Raw genomic sequence first — 20,519 nt, 5'->3', positions numbered from 1 at the left:
TTTAATTTTTGAGACATACTACACTTACATGTACTTAATCAACAACTGAAAGTCGATATTGATATTTAGTATGTATGTATGTAATTTTATTAACTTTCAACAACTTATGCATATGAACACAAAGTTAACTATCATGATGGTGGAAGTTGACATGTTTTAAACACATTTTGTGAAGAATACTAGTAGTATTACGCAAGTTTTCCATCAAAGCTATCATCCTGATGAACATATTCCTTTTTATGACAAATATATACATGTACGTCTAAGGTGCACGCGGTGATAAAAGTTACTTGTAGACACAATCAAACTGCGTGAACATTTAGTATATATGGGTCATTATCAAAATTTCCAGTCTTTTGCGTCCGGGTCAATTTAAAAAGGGGGGGGGGGGAGAGAATAATGTTTTTGGGAATATATACATTACTATTGGATTTTAAAAACTTAAACCTTTATTTTTGAATAATTAATTGACAATTTTACTGCTTAAAGTAAAAAAAAATATATTATTTGTTTTGAAATATCAGTGATTTAATGTTGTCAGTAAATTTTTCCAACGTCTTTAACCTTCAATATCTTCAATAATATTGATGTTTTATCGCAAAAATCACCGTTGATTTTCAAAACAACATTCATATTTTAATTTCTGCTATGCTCCTTCACAAGTTCTCTTTAAAACAACAGTGAATTTGATGAGATATATGCTTGTATGAAAAAAAAATTTGTCATTGGTGTAACAAGACGAATTATCTAATAATATCTTTTAATAAATCAATTAAAAGATATTGTACTAAAGTTGGAATTTTCCAGATCATAATAAATCATTCACTGCTGCTAAAAAGACAAATGTATCAGTGATGACATCATTGTGAGAAAATATGACAGAAAATGTAGTATGCTCAGAAAAATACAATCACGGAAACTGTGTCAGTTGGATAACGTGCTATTTAAGGTTTTCTATTAAGAAAAAACAAAACATTTCTTCACGTAAATGATGAATGTTTATCACATTTAACATAGGCTATGTAGCTTTGTGTAGTTTCTGTTTTCTTGGGTCATACTGCTACTGGATATATCAGTGGTATAACGGTCAGTGGTGTAATCAAAAATTGTTGTTACACCACTGACAAAATTGTTACACCACATGACATTATCTATTTATTTTACTTTTTCTTCTATTTCATTTATATTTTGAGCATTTTGAAAAATTGTTATTTATCAATTTTACAAGTTAGACACTGTCATAATAAAGAAAGCTTGGCTATTTAATTGCAATTGTGTTTTCTTAAATCTGGAAAATGAGACGTGTTACACCATTGACATTTCTTGTTACACCATTGACATTTTGTATGCTTTAGTTATTTTTTTACCCATTTAAATGCTTGATTAAAAGAATAAAGTGAAAACAAATTTACTTGAATAAAAGAATGAAATTATCTACTGTTTTTTTTTTTTATATAAAAATCAATTTTTTTATGACTTATTTTAAATAGGTAACTTGGTTAAAACAAGTGATTAAAAGAATTAATCATGGTTTCAGTGGTATTTGATTTTTATCCAACTCGTTGTGTGTGTTCTCGAGCTCTTCTCTAGCTTGGGAATAGAAAACAAACAGCTTTGATAAAAATAATACAGTACTGTAAATTCCGTTTTAAACGCGATGAATTTATATTCGCGTAAATTCGCGAGAAGCACCCATTGCGAGCGCTCACTGAAGTTCCCTTTACCTGCAACACAAATTTTGGCAAGCTCTCGCTCTGTTGAAAACGCCTCATTGATTACTATATCTAATCGGTAATCCTCGAAATTCTCCGCTTCCAGTTCAAAATAATTGATCCTCTAAAGAGATTTTTGAGAACAACGGATATCCAGTAAAAGTTTTAATAGGGGGTTATCTTCTTCTGGAGGTGTGGGAGCGGTCCCTTCTCGAGGAGGCCTCGATTTTTTGTTTGGACAACCAGTTTCATCCTTGCCAGAAGGATGATTATTGGCGGTAAGGCCAAAATTCACACGAGCCCAGAGGGACAGTTTATCGGCACATTGTTCTTCAGAGAGACTAGCTGTGTTAGCACTGTGCAGCAGATCATGAGATTCTCTATCAAACCTCCAACAAAGATCGTGCCAATGAGCCATACCTCTGGATAAAGCGAAATTTTGTCTGTACCAATAGAAGTCAACACCAAAAACAGGACCCATAAGATTTTGAAAATATGATTGTGTTCTTAGGTCGAAGTATTGACCGACAATGTTTGTATTTTCTTTGAGAGTTTAAAAAAGAACATTTTTATCATTCCGATCTACTAATGAGCCTGTTGTTTGAAAAATGGTAATCTTTTGAAAGATTAAAAGTGAAATTCTGCACAACTTCCTGTTGTGAAGAAAAGGTAAAACCTTGCCTTCATTTATTTCTAATTGTAACAATGCCTTTAATTCTTTCGCCCATTGATCTTAGTATTGAGTTGTACGTCTTAAATTTCCATCATAAAACAGAATTTCTGACTTGTAACTATTTTTAATAAGTTTTCAATTCAGCAGCTGTGAAGTGGTTGTATCCAAATTTTTGTTTAATTATGTACGTTCTTGTCTCTAAGGCACGTTTTCGCATGATCATGTTATAAACAACAAATTTAAAGAAAAGGTGTTTTGCAATCCTGCCATCATCAAACCATTGTAAATGTTCAACCCATGCACTCATAGATGAGAAAGAAATTGGTCTGTTATTTTAAAAGTCACCTGTTAGTGTAAAAGTCACCAGAGCAATTATATGGAAAGCGAGTAAAACAAAATGTTGGGTTGTGAATTCAGACACGGGAATTTTGCCTCTTGTTGACCAAGGAATATTTTTGTTTGTCGTTTGTTTATAGTAACATTCCCCTTTATTTTCCTCCAAAATGTCTTGTACAACTTTTTTAACATTTTCCTTCACATGCTTATTTAATTCATGTAGTTGTGCAGCTGAGTATAAATAACTTTCATATGTATACACAAAATCAATGCTAATTTGATGACGGACGTTATTGTGGGAGTATTTTCCTTCAATTGTAGTTATATCTGAAAGCTCTCCATCCTCTGGAAGATTTAATAATCCGTCAGAACTGATGATTATGCATGTCAACGTGTGCGGAATTGTTCATTTCTGAATTCTCTGCATGTATCATTTTTGCCTTTCTTTTGATTTTTAATATTAATATGTATTTCTTGGAGAAATTTTATAAAAATCTTCGCAGGCTCATTTATATCCTATGAAAAAGGTGACACAATGACCTGATGATGCAATTCCTTCATTATGAAGCATATGGACATTTATGCAACGAGAGAGTGTACGTATTAGCTTGGTCCACTTTGTTTGATGATGAAAATAACTTAATGTCATGTCTCTCCTTGAAAAAGTCTACAGATATCAGATATCAGATATCATTTTGGACATTTTCTTCTCAAGACGTCTCCTCTACTTGCAAATTATGCAAAATTGAAAAAAATATGACATTTGTTGAATTTCAGAAGCTGTAATTATAGAATTCATAGTTTATCATACTTTGCATTGTTATAAAGTGGGGAGGTGATGGAATGTCAGATTCGTTTAGTTTGTATTTTTCTATTTTGCATTTAATTTGTCTCTGTAGTTTAGAGCTTCTTAGTTTGTATATTTGATAGAATTTATTTTCTGCAGGCTCTTTTTATTATATGCCATATTTTCTGCAAACTTTAATTTTTGAAGTTTTTTTCCTGCCGTAGAAACATATGATGCATAAAGGGTATGCATTTTGTGTTTGATGTCTTTTTACTGCATGAAGTTTCCTTTTTGTCACCATCTGTTATATCTACACTTTAATCATGAAATTCCTTATTAACATAATCCTTGCCATTTTGATTTTGAGATTGAAATTCATTGTTTTAATTCGATTCGATGAAGTGTTTTGTTGAACATTTGCATGATTTTGCACGCATGAAATATCAGGAATTGGTGCGCTTGTTTGCTTTGTTCACATATAAATTTTGAAATTCGTTGTTATTTGTATGCGATAAACTGCGATAAACTGTTTTGTTGAACGTTCGCATATTTGTGCTCACATGAAATGTCAGGGATTTAAGCACTTGGTTGCTTGTTAACACTTGCATTTTGATTTTGAGATCTAAAGTCATTGTCTTCAATTTTTTGATATTTTAAATGGTTGCTAGGTGAATTGATTTTTTCTTTTGCTTGCCTGTGCACCATTCATAGTAGCTGCAGGTATGTAGCTCCCGGTCAGAAAAAATTCGGATGGACGACCAGGGAGCTACAGTGCCTCCCATAGTAAAAATCTGCAATTTACGGCGCACGAAAAATTGCGCTAGATTTGGACTGATTAACCTTATTTGCACACAAATTCTGTGAAAACAGTTAGTACCATTAATTTTTTCAGGAAATTTACTCCAGATATCATCACTTTACTTGCCTCAGACTTTCTCTTAAACATGCTAACCGACCTCGGAAAATGAAGTATGTTAATTTACGTCGAGATCGAGAGTCGACATTTTCACGTGTAAACAAACTGCTCCACTTCACTTTACTGGTGATGGTGTTTAAAAGAATATCTGTGAGAGGCAAGTGAAGGGACGATATCTGTAGTAAAATGTCCGAGGAAGTTTTTGGAATCAAATATTTGTACAGAATGTGTTTGGAAATAAGGTTAATCAGTCCAAAACTAGCGCACTTTTTTGTGCGCCGTAAATTGCAGATTTTTATTATGGGAGGCACTGTAGCTCCCAGGTCGTCCATCCGATTTTTTTTCAGACCGGGAGATACATTCATAGAAGTTGTCAAGTACCGAGAGTGTTGATCTTTGAGTAGCAAATTAATAGGAGAACTACCTGATAAAGAAGATGGTTGAAATGTTGTAAGAATATGGTATGAAGTGCTAGCATTTTTGCACCTACGCCAAAAATTGAATTGCTTTTAAAGTAATAAAGCTGCAAATTGAATTTCCAAAGAAGCAGCATAGCCATTCCCTAGAATCATATGTTGACAGTATGATAGGGGTGAATGCTTTTGAAAATCTAAGTGATGTTTAAATTGTTCCCAATTTTAATTTCACCCCCGGGGGTGGGGTCCTTTCCTCAAGCACCTGTGATATGTATAGTGGCATGATAGCAAATAGATCCAATCTAAACCCTGGGATAACTTCTTACCTAAGCAATAAAATGCTCAGTTTAGTGGATCATATCTATCAGTCGGTTTACAATGAAGCATTTTCTCCACTGCATCTTCGTAACTTATATATTCTCTATAAAACAAGCAAAAGAGTCTATTTTTTTTTCTTTTTGGAGAAATATTGGAAGTTTGATGTCCTGACTTACTAGTACTTTTGGTCGTAGGAATTTCTTGTAAATTGACTTAAGTTACCAGATAGTCATTTCAATGATTCAGAGACGTTAACTGCATCCCCAAGTTTATTTGTTTATCTAAACAGCTAAATAAAATGAGATTGCAAATTTGTAATCAATCTTTCAATAAAAAATGTAGTCAAATTTCATCGGAATTAAAACCAATTGATGTCCTTCAGTTTCTGTTTTTGTTTTGATTTTTGCTTAATTATAATTATAGCAGAAACGTTTCATACAAATTAATATCAACTACCTTAGAAAGTGATGAAGTTGATGGTACTAGTCACTGTCATCATCCTAAATGTATCACTATTACATGTGCTTAAGATCCCACGATATCCTCCACGAAATAAAGCTGTGCCATTCAGGTAACTTAAATGTAACTGAAAGGTTACTTAAATCTAACTGAATGATAAAGATATGCCATTCAGTTTCAGTCACCTGTCCAGACCATTCAGTTACCGCTGAGTTGAATAAATGGCAGAGTTTCACCATTTGCTCGATTGACCTTTTGCTTAAATACTCATTATCTATGAATACATCAGGGTTCAAAGGATGTTTATTTGAAGGTATGAACAAAATCCAAGATTTTTCATTTGACACTCCCCACAAACTTATCAGGTTTCAAAAAACCGGCAATTAATAAAGAAGCCTGTGGGGGTTTTGTATTGCAACAGACACGAAAGTGCCCGAAGGATAACGTTGAAAAACTGCGCGAGGTAGTGACTAAATAGAAGTTATGTTTTGTCATATAATGATCTGATTTAACATAACATTTATACATTGAACAATGTTATTGGCAAATTTTGCTTTCATTGTCAGATGGGGTAATGTATATCAGGTAGGTTCGGAGTATCATATTTAATTATGCAAAAAGAGATACTGTCTTTATTACAACAATGTGTTATGTACCAGCTGTCGCGTTTTGTATACCAATAATTCTGTTTTTAAAAAATATTAATATTTAAAACTCTGATGATCGATCACAATATACAATCGTAACAATGGATGATGGATAGTTTAGATATTATATTTGTAATTATAACAAAATGCAAATATCATTTGACAAAATAACGCCTCTCACACAAATTCAGGCCGTGCATAATTCATGCCGTCCGCCGCTTGCATTCAGGTTTCTTGTTTGGTCAATATTCAATTAAAAGGTCGGTATTTTTACAAATCTTGATTAGAGACGTCAGTTTTTGACCAGGGCAAGTGTCTACAAATTTTGATTTACCGTCTGAATTTTTTTTAATCGAAGCTCGCTCGGTTCTTTAAGATATCATTTGTTGTTGATCATAAATAATTCGGGATCAACTATGCCTGAAGAAAATGAGATGATAGTTCGGGATCCCAATAACCTCAATGGTCATCTCGGGGTAAGTGACCAACACTGGATCTTTTTTTTACTCATGCCTTTTTCCTATGGCTTTCAATGTTGATCAGTCTTGTTAAAACTACCTCCCTCCTTTTCCCTCTCATTTGACGAAAGTAGAAAGGGGATGGATGGTTTTAATCAGACTGAATATTGATAATAATATCGACATGTTTTTATCATTTAAACTAAGTGAATACTATACGAATATTTCATAATATTCAAAATATATATTTCAAAAATTGTTTTGAAAGTCCTAAAGCAATAGAATCACTTAACGGGGTTCTTTTTCTCAAAGACGAAAAAAAAATTAATATATCGCATTCGTCCGTCAATTATAACTTTTAACATTTCAAATAAACAATCATACTATAGATATTTGTAAAATAAAAGTATATAAAAATACATCTAAGAAAACTTTAACGCTAATGATTTTACTTTACATGTGCAGACTCTACTATTTAATGACGTCATCGGCGAACCGGACGGGACCCACAGTTTCGACTGCGTTTGGACATTTTCCCGCTCATGCTTTGAGAGTTGGAAAATCTTTTGCTACAACTTGATGACGATGTGTTGCGGATGTTGCATGGCTGCGCAGTGGGGTTGCGAGTTTGCGTTCATCGCTTTCTGGCATATCTGGTACATCACCCCGATGTTCAAGGTTCTGGAGATCAACTGTGGAGTCTGTCTGCGCCTGTATTCAATGTGCATCAACTGTTGCATGACTCCGGTTTGTGAGGCCGTCGGAGGGATATTCCATCATTTCAAACGCACTTGACTCTTGCGTTTATAAAAGAAAAAGCACGTCATGTTTTGGGAACACTTGGGTTATGCTCGTGTTGTTTGATGATACATTTACAAGTTATTGTCACTAAATATTGTTTCTAAATACTATTCTGTGTTTGTGCAAAGCGGAGTTGATATTATCCGATTTAATTTTGCTACTTTTCAAGTCAGTTACATATACATATATATATACAAATTTAAGTTCTTAGTTTCTATCATATATCCTGAATTTTAATCAAATACTACTAGGAAAAAATATTACAAGAATCTTAAGTATAATAGATAATGTTATTATTAATATCTCTTTGTTATCTTTTAATAATCTGAGTCGGGATCTGGATTCTATAGTCATTTTTAAGCTATATTTTCATGTACCATTTTTAGGCGAAGAGCTCTTAGAAATACATAAAAAAAATGTTAAACAGAAAAGTTAAACAGTTGGATGTTTTTTTTTTTATTAAATGCAAAAACTGGTTTATGATCAAATTCATCATATTTAAAAGGTAACGACAGATTTAACGGATAATGTGTTGACAACCCTGCAATTTCCTAAATTATACATGTAATCTTCATTAAATTATATAATTCATAAATAAGTTAAAAGGTATGTTATCTTACAATTTTTAAGGTAAAAAAAAAAAGGATGGTAGGTTTACGTGATCAAACCTAAACATTTAGAGGTTAAAGGTTAAAGGCAGTATCGAGGATAGCTTCTATTGTTTATCGATATCGTTACTTTGGAGGTCTCCACAGTATACGACCTAATAAATGAAATTAAGGGGCGCGGGGGCGGGGGTGGGGGCGGGGGTGGGGGGGGGGTTAGAATCGGTGTAATCTTGGTTAAGCTTAAGGCTTTCATATTTTCGTTAGAAACACGTGCATACGGTCCACGTATTGAAGTCTTTTTTTAAGAGGACAGCATCTTGTTTATTCAACATTTGTCAAATCTGAAATTTAATTACTAAAGTAACTTAAGTAAGTTACCAGTCAATAAAGTCACTCTTTTCGTAATCATTCAATAATATATAAACGGTGTGACCGTTGGACCGAGCGCAGATTTCACACTGAGCAGTTTGACTTTTGAAGAACAAATTAAATTTATTTGAAACGCTCCCAGTAGGTTCCGCCTGGTTGCCTACTCAAATCATTAGCCAAAGTTTACTAAACGTCGCGTGCTCTGTCTACATTATGACGTTATTTTTCAGACGTAAATTAAACGTACACGATTTGTCTTCGGAAATAGCCGAAGAGAGTTACGTGTATTATTCCGAACTTTTTTAAATTTCTTCTTTCATTGTTTATCGATTTAATTCATATAAATGCCGCGGTAATAAAATTGAATACCTTATTCAGTATCTAAAAGATCAGTTCGTTTTTATTTTCCATCTGATAATTTGATAAGACATACATAGAACTAGTCGTGTTTCTTGATTAAAGCACTATTGGAACTTATCTGGTGTCCTTTTTTATTTCTTTTAATTAAAATCACCTTCTATTGAAACACTGGTACATTTTAATCGAGTTTAGGGGTAATAAACATCGATAAGTACCAGTCAATCAATGATTGAACTAACTTTTTAAAAACAAAATGGCGGCCAATATGGCGGCGCCCAGGGCTGGAAGAAATTTTTTTGGGCCTTAGTACCCCTGATTCAACTTTCATTTTTCACTGATTTTCTTATATATACGTGTTACCATTAATCCTCGCTTCGCGAGGCGGGCTTCGCCCGCCTCTCGCTGCGCTCGGTATTATTTCATTGCAAGCATAATTATGTTTTGATGCTTTATATATGCTTACTCCCACTGACTTGGATCCGCCAAAGCGTGTGCACCATCTTATTTTCATTTTTGCTATTTTGGGCTGGTTGATCAAAACTGAAAGTAGGTTTTTAATTAATTATACAATAATAATTTATCAGGTAAAATTTAATTATAGTTTACGCACACCATGATATATCAAAGGTAAAAGCAGTTACTCTGGTGCATGTATTTTTTTTTAGTTTATTGGCAATATGTCGTAATTTATAAACATAGATAGACAAACAGCCTGGACGAGCAGAGCTGAATCATTTTGCTTGCAAAGAACATAACTCATAAACTTTTTTTTTTAATGAAGAAACAGACAGTCTTTTTAAAAAGTCTTGAATTATCAATATTAATGTGGACACCACGAATACTACATTATACATTTACTTTACTTTTAATGTGTCTATTTTAGCTGATACACTGATATTACATAAAATCTTTTTTATTTTAAGTATAAAAACAACAAATTAACTCTCTCTCTCTCTCTCTCTCTCTCTCTTTCTCTCTCTCTCTTTCTCTCTCTCTCAATTCAACAAGACGATCAAGATTTTTCCTTCCTTTATTCACACACTCTTAGTCTCCATTTTTTCGTCTTCGTCCTCGTCTATGAAGCATCCAAAGCATACTTGTTTAAAGCAACGAGTATAGATCAACACACATTTACGCGGACCGGGAATTTTCGCAATTAACCTTATCATTTCTGTTATTGGTCGGCAACAGAACGTCTCTAAGTATGACGTCACGGCAAATGATATACCCCAAACTGCTGCTAGGATACAGAACCAGAACCGCTGACTGTAGTAGACTCTATTCTTGGTCGCCTGGAAGGTTAAGTTGGAGCAGAACCATACTATGTCACAAGATTGCAAGTCTGGGGGTTCCACAAAGATGTTCTCAAAATCAATTAACTCCTGCAAAAAAAAAAATTATCTAAGATACAATAATTCGATTTTTTTTTTACTTTAAAATAAGTCTTTTGAAACGATGTAATCTACTAACAAGCTAATTTAAAAAAAAAAAAAGATAAGTGAGCTAGCGCTGTAGCCATTTTTATACAGATGTACACAAAGTAAAAGCTTAAGGTTCATCATCAACTGCGTTATTTCGCTGAAACTTTACGATTTATAATTGCTGAGAAATCTTCGACAAAAATTTGTTCAAAATTTAGACTTGAAAAGGGAATGGACAGTTTCTCCGATTCACATGAAAAACTGCATTCAAATGTCCTATTATTAAAAAGAGATCCCATCAAATGTCATAATTTTTATACCTAAACAAAGAGTGTGTGTAGATTGAGAGAATTTGCAGTCAATCGGTAACTGACAAAAATGCGACAGAAATTTGTTACGGACAGACACACAAGGGTTAAAACAGTGTATCCCCGTCTTCTTCGCGATCGGAGCGGATGTATTAAAACTAATACATGTAATTCCGGCCAATGGCGGAATCTAATCATATCCTCCGTAATTTTTAATCCGTTATAAGAGACTTATTGTTCATTTTTTCTCAGATTAAAACAAAATACATTAATCGAATGACATCATCAAAATATAAGGATTATTTTCCTGTTGTTTTCTTGCTTCACATAATTTTTTTTCATTTTAAGAAACAAAAAAAAAGGATTGTTAGGAAATCTTTTCGACCCATATCATGAAAGCTGTATCGATTCGATTGATTCATATTAGATCAAAATCCTTCTGTACAATTTATTTTTAATTTTTTGGAAAAATTATACTACTGTAATATTCTTACGTTAAAGGATTCCATTCTTTTTTCTGGGTCATGGTCATTTGGATCCACAATCACGTGGGCTAGTAATTCTTGGGCGTCCGTCATCTTCTGTCTGTGTATATCAACTCTTCATAAAACTAATTTAAAAAAAAAAAATCATAAGTTTATTTTAAAATATTTATATTATTTTAATTTACTTCTCAATATCATTAAATGGATTTTTTTTGGCGGAAAACTGATCGAGAAATGGCTACTCGATTCGAACTCCTTGCGTATTTAAGATTTATTATAATAAGTTATTAATATAATAACAGTCGCAGGCGGATATTGCGTGTGCAAGAAACATACCTCAGTCTGTTGAGCGCCAGGCAGGAAATTGGGGTAAAAAAAAACCCTAAGCTTGAACCCAAAGACTTGACAGACGCAGACCTGTTTAATTAATAATAAAGTATTAAAACTTTAAATAAATATACACGATTTTTTCTCTCAGAGAATTATTATGAAAGATTTGTTAATGTTCAGTCATTACAAAGACATCGAATATGTTTAAACTATTTGTTTGATTGCTCATTGGAAAGAAAGCAAAATTTATAAAAATACTTACCCGTTTACTTGACTTTCTTAGAATTATATTATTTTTATTGAAAGTTCGAAGCAGGAAGAAAATGCTCTGTTTCCTTGTCCCAACACGTTATCAGTTAGTCTGCGAAAAAATTATCCACACACCATCTTCGTTTTCATCTTACTCGTAGTCGGATATTAAGTTCCTGTTTCTTGAAATTTAAGTTTATCAAGAACGCTTTATCTATCGTAACTAAACAACAACAAAATATGTGTAAAGCAGTTAATATATTTAAAAAGAGTGTTGTTTTGAATGATACATGTATATACACTAGATCAATGAATGGTGTAAGTCTCTCTTTGATTTTAAAGAACCCTTTTTCGATTTTTAAGAACCCTTTGCTTGCAAATATACATGCGCTGATCTAGGCGGGGGGGGGGGGGGGGGGGTGTAGGGAAAACTGTACAGATATGACCCCCCCCCCCAATCTATAAAAAACCCATGTTATTAAATTCACATACAAAAGTAATGCATTTGCAAAGAATGCTGACATCTCCTGTGCTTTATTCAAGGATACAAGAATTGTTCTCAACTGAGGAAATTATTGCTATATACATTGTACATGTTTACTGCAAAAATATTTTCCTCGATGGCTGAGTGGCCAGCAATGAAATAGACAGGCCTACGCCACATTGCGGTTTGACATAACTATATGTACCCAAAGTCCAAGCTCTTGTAGTTTTATTTGCATCCTTAATTAAAATGAAATTAAAATCATCCCACAGTATGTCATGCCCAGAAGTCAACGAATATCTTGGAATTCATGCTTGCAGTGCATAGGCGTCGGAACCGGGGGGTGGGGGGCTTGCCCCCCCCAACCCCACTTTTTTTTGCTACATGTAAGTTAGACCTAACCATTAGGCACATAGCAGAATAGAGGATTCAGCCCCCCCCCCCCCCCCCTGTTTTCGCAGGAAACATTATTGTTCCGTAAGGATAAGGAATTTCGTTAATTTTGAAAAAAAGAAAATTTGGTAAGTAAGATTTTTTGTTATTGGAACTATAGGTATCCCCCCTCCCTCCCCCCCCCCCCCCCCCACAACGGATTAGGTTTTTCATGATTTGGGGGAAAAATGTTATGGCAGGAAAGATTTTTTGTTTTGGAAGTATAGGATTATCCCCCCCCCCCCACCCATCACCCCCCACCACCACCCCCCCCCCCCCACGGATTAGGATTTTCATGATTTTGGGAATTAGATTTTTTTCTCTCAATATTTCTGAGGATCAGTCTAGCCCCCCCCCCCCCCCCCCCCACTTTCAATTTGCTTCCGACGCCAGTGCAGTTATGGAACTTCACAAAAGAGCTTTAATACCGAGCCATCATGTTATTGTATTCATATACGCGCACACGTACATACAAGGGCTTGTACAATAAAACAAAAACCTGTCACTAAGTTGTGAGGAAGTTTCAATTCGAAAGCTTTTACGGTCAATTCTCAAAATAAGTTAAATAAATTATAAGAAACTGTAAATTAAAAAAAATATATATATTTATTGTTTCATTAAAGAGACAGTACAGCTGAAAATTATCATAATGTCTGTTTCACTTCAGATTTACCCACTGTATCGTTAGTAATTGATTTTGATTGTGGTACTAGTTGAACTACATAAAAATCCTCATAAAAATTCACATACTTATCATAAGTAATGTACATGTAATTATAAGTTTCGAAAATTGAAGAGTCGAGCAAACCGTTTTATATTTTATATCGCTTATTTGTACCACGTGGATTTTGATTGACATTAATTAACATGTACTGGAAACTACTAGAAGATCTTCGCCCGACTACGTACGGTCATATGAAGGAATACATGTATGAGACAAAAGCCAGTTAAGAACTCTCTAAACGTATCATCATTTCCTCGATAAATCATAAATGGTTATACAACCAATTTTAGTTCATTTTAACCTAAATATACATAAATACGCCTAATACATCTAGTTCCTCAAGAGGCCTCACTAGGAGATGGGTTTAGTTTGTATAAAGTCCTGTGTGAAATTTAAGAAAGAAAACCAAAACACATACATGTACATGCACTTTCAAAATAAAAATTTTGGCTATTTATAAAAAACAAAAACTTTGAATAATTATTACCTGTGAGGAATAGAAAATACTAATAGCGAGCGCAGCTCGCCGGCGCGCAGCGCCGGCGAGCGAAGCGAGCTCTAAGAACCAGTGTGCGCGGGAAAAAGAACGAGCTAAACCTACAGTTCATCAAACAAATTTTTTGTCTACGTCCCATAATGCTCTCTAATGTTTTCACCCGTGGTGCTATGCCAAAAATGGCCGACTTTTAACTCGTAATTTACAGTGACTTAAAGTTTGAAGACACGTTTTGGGTACCGCATATGCTTTGGCGAGACTCAAAAGATTTGTTACATGCTTCCATACCTCCGTAATGAGTCGAGAAACGTAAACAAAGATGAACAAAGTCATGGATGACGTCACAGTGCACTCGCGCTATATTTCCCGCGATAAATTTAGAGGTGGATCAAACATCTGTAATGCGTGTACTAGCTATTTCAGAACAGACTGCGATACCTGCCTCATTGACGTATGATTTGTTTTTAATTTTTTTTAATATAGAGATTTTATGTATATATATATTAGCAAGAGCCATACTTTACTGTCATATCGATCCATTTTTAAGCTAATTGTGCATGAATGAGTAGGGAGGAAATAAACAATAGGACATTTTGAAATAAATCAAAAAGGAATAAAATAAAAAAATAAACAGTTAAAAAAAATATGTAGATATGGGATATAGTCAGACCATTAAATTTAAAAGTGGGAAATTACACACCTACAAACAGGTACCGGGCTCTCTCTCTCTCTCTCTCTCTCTCTCTCTCTCTCTCTCTCTCTCTCTCTCTCTCTCTGGGAAGTGGTATGCGCTGTATGTATCATAACCATTAAAATCAGTACCTTTGGCATACTATTGAGAGCAATATCCTCTCTCAAAAATTCTTTGACGTTCGTTGATACCTAAATAAAACTATAAGTTGACAATGATGCAAGGTATGTGTATAATTCTTGCTGCGCTCGCCAGAACGGTAGCACCGTAAAACATATTAGAATCATTCATTATTACGAGTGTTCCACCTCGGGGCCAAGATTCACGGTCTAGGACTGGGCATAGCCGAGTCCTAGACCATGAATCTTGTCCCCTCGCTGGAATTTCACATTCACACACAAGTATGTAATGAATGATTATTTTTCTCTCATTATTTTACATAAAAAACGATGTTTGACAACTTTCTCTTTTGACGCTTAAAAGTGTACTATCGGTTTATTTCCCGCCGCGCGCCACAAAGAGCGCAAGTGAAAAACAGAGCATACGACAATATTTTCTATGAAAATATGATTAAATTGTAGTCAACTAACTAAAATACAGGTAATGACATATTGATTAGCTAGTTCGATCGTTTATCATTTTCTTGCTGCATGCAATGTTTGTTTACATTTTACAGCGGCGTAGTAATACACAGTGTAAGGCAGAAAAATCTCACACTTTTGTCACATACCAATCTCACACCGGTAATAATGCGAGAAATATTAATATCAACTAAACTGTTCAGGAAAACCTTCGCGAGTTCTGCATTCATGTGTTTTGTTTATAGTAAGTATGCATGCGTAATAATATAGAAGGCGGAACCCCGTAACACGTTGCGATGTATATATTTATTGACCATACATAATAATATGTAAACGGTGTGACTGTTGGACCGAGCGCAGATTTAACACAGTTCAGTTTGATATTAATTTTGTAGAACAAAATTTATTTGAAACGCACACAGTAGGATCCGCCTGTTGCCTACTTAAATCATTAGCCGACGTTTAACTAAACGTCGCGTGCTCAGTCTTCATTATGACGTCATGTCTCAGACGTAAAACTTACACGTTTTGTCTTCGGAAATAGCCAAAGAGAGTAACGTTATTCCGAATTTTTTTTTCGTTTCTCATTGTTTATCAATTTAATTAAGGTCGGTAGCGGGTTTAAAATTTTGCACTCTCTGCGCGAGGTATTGCGCATAATGTTGTAAAACACAAATTTAAAGTAAAATGTTCAATGATACAGGTTATCATGTAACGTTTTTATTTCAGAAAAATTACTTATCAAAAAATTAATTTAAGTGAAATGAATCGTTAGAATAATGTCAGAAGTATTTTATTTTTTTCGCCGCTTCTTCAAAATTGACGTTATTGTCGTCGGAGTCAACGTCTTAGGATGACGTCAGTTGAGACTCTGACGTAACAATTGGCAAAAATTAACGTCGTGCATTTTCTATTACAGCGTCAATAATTAAAATCAAAACTATAATTTGCAAAATAAAAACATATACGCGACCCTTCTACATTCTGTGTGAGTGGAAATGTATTTTTTCTTCCAATACAAATAAAATTAAATTTGATTCGTAAAAAACATTTTGTTTTATACAATTCTATAATGTAAAATGGCTGGCACGGCACGTTTATAGGATCAAGCTATGAGGGCGGATAGCCTAAAAACCATCCGGTCAATTTCGTTTTAATTTGGCAAAAAGTTTACTTATACGTTAACCTTCCATCGCTGAAAATTTAAAGAAAATCGTACGTTTGTAATTTTTTAAATATGAAATTGAAAATGAAAACCCTCATTTTCCTGTATAATTCAATATAAAATGTCGGTGATGAATCGGACAAACGACCAAAATTTGAGCGCGACAAACAGATAAACTATCCGGTCAATTTACTTTATATTTTGCACATAGTTTACTCATAAGCTGACATTTCACTGTAAAAAATTTAAAGGAAATCGTATGTTTGAAACATTCTCCCCTGAGACTCCTTAATTCATATAAATGCCGCGGTAATAAAACAATCGCAATAAACATCGATAGGTACCAGTCAATTAATGATCAAGCTAACTTTTTAAAAACAAAATGGCTGCCAATATGGCGGCGCCCATGATTTTTTTTGGCATTAGTACCCCAGATTCAACTTTCATTTTTCACTGATTTTCTTATATACACGTGTTACCATTAATCCTCGCTGCGCTCAGTATTATTAATTTTAATGAAATAATTCAGAAATTGATTTAATTGAAAAATTTGCAATTCTTTGAAAGTTTATACATTTTTGAGTAGTACAAAAATATTGAACCCGATATAGAATTAAAGCAGTGTGGTTTTGGCAAGAAAGTTTAAACACTTTTAGAGTTTATACAATGCATTTATTGTGACATTTTTGACAAAGTTTAATTCAAAAAGCAAAAGTCAAATCAAATGGACACAATGAACATGGATCTTATCGAATCGACTACTAAGATGTTCGGAATGGGGGGGGGGGGGGGGGGGGTGGGGGGGGGGGGGGGGGAGTAATTATTAGCTTATACATGTTTACCTGTAACTGTTAAAGTTGATAAAAAAAGCTACAATTTTTTTTAATTATCGTATTATTAACATAGTTTAATAATTTCCAAAATTAGAATTCTTCAAGGAGACAAAATACTTAAATTCAACATTCTGAGCGCACTCCTGTGTGTGTGTGTGTGTGTGTGTGTGTGTGTGTGTGTGTGTGTGTGTGTGTGTGTGTGTGTGTGTGTGTGTGTGTGTGTTTTTTAAACACAGAGTTTGGGAGATAGGGGAAATTAAATACATTATTGTGAGCAATTGTAGTTAAAGTAATTATTCTTGGAATATTGTACATTTATGACCGGTAAATATATAACAACAAAATTGATTTGGCATTATTTTTCTGTAGTTCGATAGTTCGACTGCCAATGGTTGGTTTAAATAGAACAATTATTATCAATTATTATATAAATAATAAAAGTGAATTTTGGAGAATCGAACAAGCTCTCTTGTCAGTGTTGGATTTTATTTCGACCTATCAAGTAGTCTTTAGGCTTTACAAGTTCAAACTATGTATACATGTACATCTGATAAAGCAAGACAGCCACATCAACACAAACATCAGACACAACATTGTTTTAGAAATAGAAGGGATGGGAGGGGGGGGTGGGGTTAGCCCCCATATACCTGTAACTTCAATTTCAGTGTTAATATTCTAATTTTCACATTTTTACGTGCTCCAAAAAAATGTGGGACAGAGGAGGGGGAGGGCTCTATATTCATTTAATTTTCTATATGTAAATGTCGGAAAATTGATTGCTGCGAGAAAAAAAGTAAAAATGGGATGGGGGGGGGAGGGAGAGAGAGAGAGGGGCTGATGTTTTGTGCTTGTACAGGCATGATTGAATATTATGTCTAAAAATACCATACGACCATGGCCATTGTACGGCAATTACAGGTAGAGTATAATTTTTGTTTTGAAAAACTGTCAACGGCCGGATCTGGTTTTTAGGGTAGTGTGTTGGCGAATAACAGGTAACTAATTACTTATTTGTTTAGTAGGAAATATTTTGCCGTGAAGTTCTATCTAATTACTAATGCATTTTAACATAAAACATGTCTTCAGAAGCAGGTCAATGTCAAATACCAATACACGCAAATACATGTATTATCATAAAAAGTAAAGAATTTAAAGAATTGTTTTCTTCAGAATTCTAGCATGTTCAGCTCAATAGTCTATATATCAAGGATTGAACCCGACTTCTTAACAAGGACACCAACGGTATCTTTGACACCTTTTAAAACAGCTTTTCCTGCTTTTTTCACGCACGAACAATGCCCCTGGCAAAGTGGACGAGTAACGGCGATGAGTGATTCGACGCAGGTTTCTTGCAGACGACAAAATGGCTGTATTACCCAGACCATTAAAAAGGTCAAATAACCAATTACAGCGGCGAAATAATTGGTTATGCAAGGCCCGGTGCAGCAGGTCAAGCACTGATAGACAAACAGACGCCACCGGTCGTAACAGAGGGTGCTAGGGTACCAGAATAGGGCATGCGATTCCAAGGTTTTTGGTTCCGATATTACTTGATTGAATCGGGTTCCCTATAACCAAGGAAAAAAAAAAGAAATCTTTTTTTAATATTAAAAAAAAAACAACCAACAACAACAAAAACTGAATTAAAAAAAAAAACCCATCAACATCAAATGTGTTTTTATGTTTTTGTCAGAATTAAAGGTATATGCGGCGTATTCTTAGTGAATAGCTTTAGTAATGATCATTTGCTTCATTAATCTTTTAAAAGATAGGACTTCGTGTTCCATGTCTTTACTTTATAAGTTATAAACCACAAATAGTATTTATAAGACGAGTAGCAAAGTTTAGAGACAAAGAAATGTAACTTAAGACATGTTTTAAGGGCCCGGAGTTGAACTGTCTAATTATAAGAAGCATGATATATATTTTTACTCAAACTCAGATCAATTTATTTTACTCCAGATACGCAACATACACCTTTAAATTCAACATGTACTTTTTTACAATTAAAATTTTCTGATGTCCCCATATTTATTTTAAAATTGATGTCCTATGAAGACTTTATATATAAGCACGTTCAAACACATGATAGTCTTGAAGTTCCCATTTTGGAAAAAAAGGAGACATAATAGGTTTAAATTTAATACTCAAATTTCAAAGGTACATGTAAAATATTTGGACTTTTTTAAAACTAAATATTTATTACATGCAAGTCAATAGCCTTAAAAAATCAGGTTTAAAATTCTAACGAAGATCTGATTTATAAGGTTTGTTCACCACCCATTCTTCTTTTGACCATACTTACCAAATGATCCTTAATAACGCCATTAGGGTCTCTGTTTTCAAGAATCATGTTCTTTCAGGAGCGGCTTATTTATGGTGAAACTCGTGGTGGTTGATTTAAACAGAGGAAACAACCCTGATTTCTTTCAGTGAAATCTAAAAATATCGTTTCTCAAAATCATTAAAAAAGATGTATAATTCATATGAAAACAAATACTGTAGAAGCACATATTCTCGTTTATTAAAATTTTCGTTGTTTATAAACCAAATACAGTTTTGTTGGCATTTAATTTCGTCATATTCTTATACCTAAAGTGTATTACGTATCAATTCTGCATTTATTAATACTTGGGTTAAAAATTCGATTTATTCTGCCAACGAAAATAACGACATTAAATCCTCAACGAATATTTTGGCTTCTACAGTATACTATTTCATTCATTATAAATAATGATATGCATGCAATTACATGTAATCTAATATATATCATGATCTTAATGAGTAAGCTGTTATAAACAATTTGAAATGGTAGCAAAGCTAAAATTATAAAAAATAAAAAATTACCTTCAATCCGAGAGCCATAAAACTAGTGCACATCAGATAATGCATCACGGAAATAACGACCGGATGTCGAAAATTTGATCAAATATCTGAAGCACTTTAAAACGACACTTCCCTCTTCCATGTATAACCTTAAGTTTTTATTGATAATATCTCCATTTTGGTGTATTTTTTCAAAAACTTCTTTTTTAGTTGTACATGTATGTGTAGAAACCACATGGCTGCATGACAATCTCATAGGAATTTTGAACCAATTAGGGAAATACAGCAAAACTGTATGATTGACTTTGAGGGCATTCGTTTTGAGTACATTTCATTTATCGAAGATAATCCCTTCATGAAAACTGGAAAATTTGGCACGTAGCATCGGGGGGGGGGGGGGGGGGGAGGGGGGGGGGGGGCAGGCCCACCACTTTTTCTCTCTCAGCACCAAATTTTTTTAAAATTTACATATAAAAAATTGAATTATCAAGGAGTTGGCCCCCCAGTTTTTTGGGAGTATGTAAAAAATTGATATGAAAAGAAAAAAAATTGGATTGAAATTGTTAGTTATATACTTGCCCCCCCCCCCCCCCCCCCCCCCCCCCAGGATTTTTCTTTTAAATACATGTAAATA

At 34.0% G+C, this 20,519-nt stretch overlaps 2 protein-coding genes and 1 long non-coding RNA gene across 4 annotated transcripts; 1 reads left to right on the top strand and 2 right to left on the bottom strand.

The window, feature by feature from the left end:
- The first annotated feature begins 6,536 nt into the window (after nucleotides 1-6,536).
- Nucleotides 6,537-8,048, top strand: LOC128160354 (caveolin-1-like). Its single transcript, XM_052823664.1, has 2 exons — nucleotides 6,537-6,740; nucleotides 7,188-8,048. Exons 1-2 carry the CDS (start codon nucleotides 6,681-6,683, stop codon nucleotides 7,515-7,517), a joined length of 390 nt encoding a protein of 129 aa, XP_052679624.1. The 5' UTR covers nucleotides 6,537-6,680; the 3' UTR covers nucleotides 7,518-8,048.
- A 1,457-nt stretch (nucleotides 8,049-9,505) lies between these two features.
- Nucleotides 9,506-11,786, bottom strand: LOC128160338 (caveolin-2-like). 2 transcript variants are annotated; one of them, XR_008240270.1, is made up of 4 exons: nucleotides 11,667-11,786; nucleotides 11,411-11,491; nucleotides 11,084-11,199; nucleotides 10,102-10,242 (listed from the first exon to the last, which is right to left on the bottom strand). XR_008240270.1 is itself a non-coding variant. In XM_052823642.1 (3 exons), the coding sequence occupies exons 2-3, from the start codon at nucleotides 11,165-11,167 to the stop codon at nucleotides 9,895-9,897; spliced, it is 432 nt and encodes a 143-aa protein (XP_052679602.1). In that variant the 5' UTR covers nucleotides 11,168-11,199; nucleotides 11,411-11,525; the 3' UTR covers nucleotides 9,506-9,894. The 2 variants fall into 2 exon arrangements, 1 of the variants encoding a protein (XP_052679602.1); XM_052823642.1 differs by lacking the exon at nucleotides 11,667-11,786 and having other exon boundaries at nucleotides 9,506-10,242; nucleotides 11,411-11,525.
- A 5,475-nt stretch (nucleotides 11,787-17,261) lies between these two features.
- Nucleotides 17,262-19,969, bottom strand: LOC128160360 (uncharacterized). The gene is made up of 3 exons (XR_008240272.1): nucleotides 19,907-19,969; nucleotides 19,365-19,498; nucleotides 17,262-18,627 (listed from the first exon to the last, which is right to left on the bottom strand). It is a non-coding gene; the product is annotated as an uncharacterized LOC128160360 (long non-coding RNA).
- Nucleotides 19,970-20,519: the final 550 nt, after the last annotated feature.

The sequence above is a fragment of the Crassostrea angulata genome, chromosome 8, assembly GCF_025612915.1.
Source record: "Crassostrea angulata isolate pt1a10 chromosome 8, ASM2561291v2, whole genome shotgun sequence".
Classification (NCBI taxonomy): Eukaryota; Metazoa; Mollusca; class Bivalvia; order Ostreida; family Ostreidae; genus Magallana; species Magallana angulata.
The sequence above is the reverse complement of the archived record's forward strand: the minus strand, read 5'-3'. Positions and strand labels throughout refer to the sequence as shown.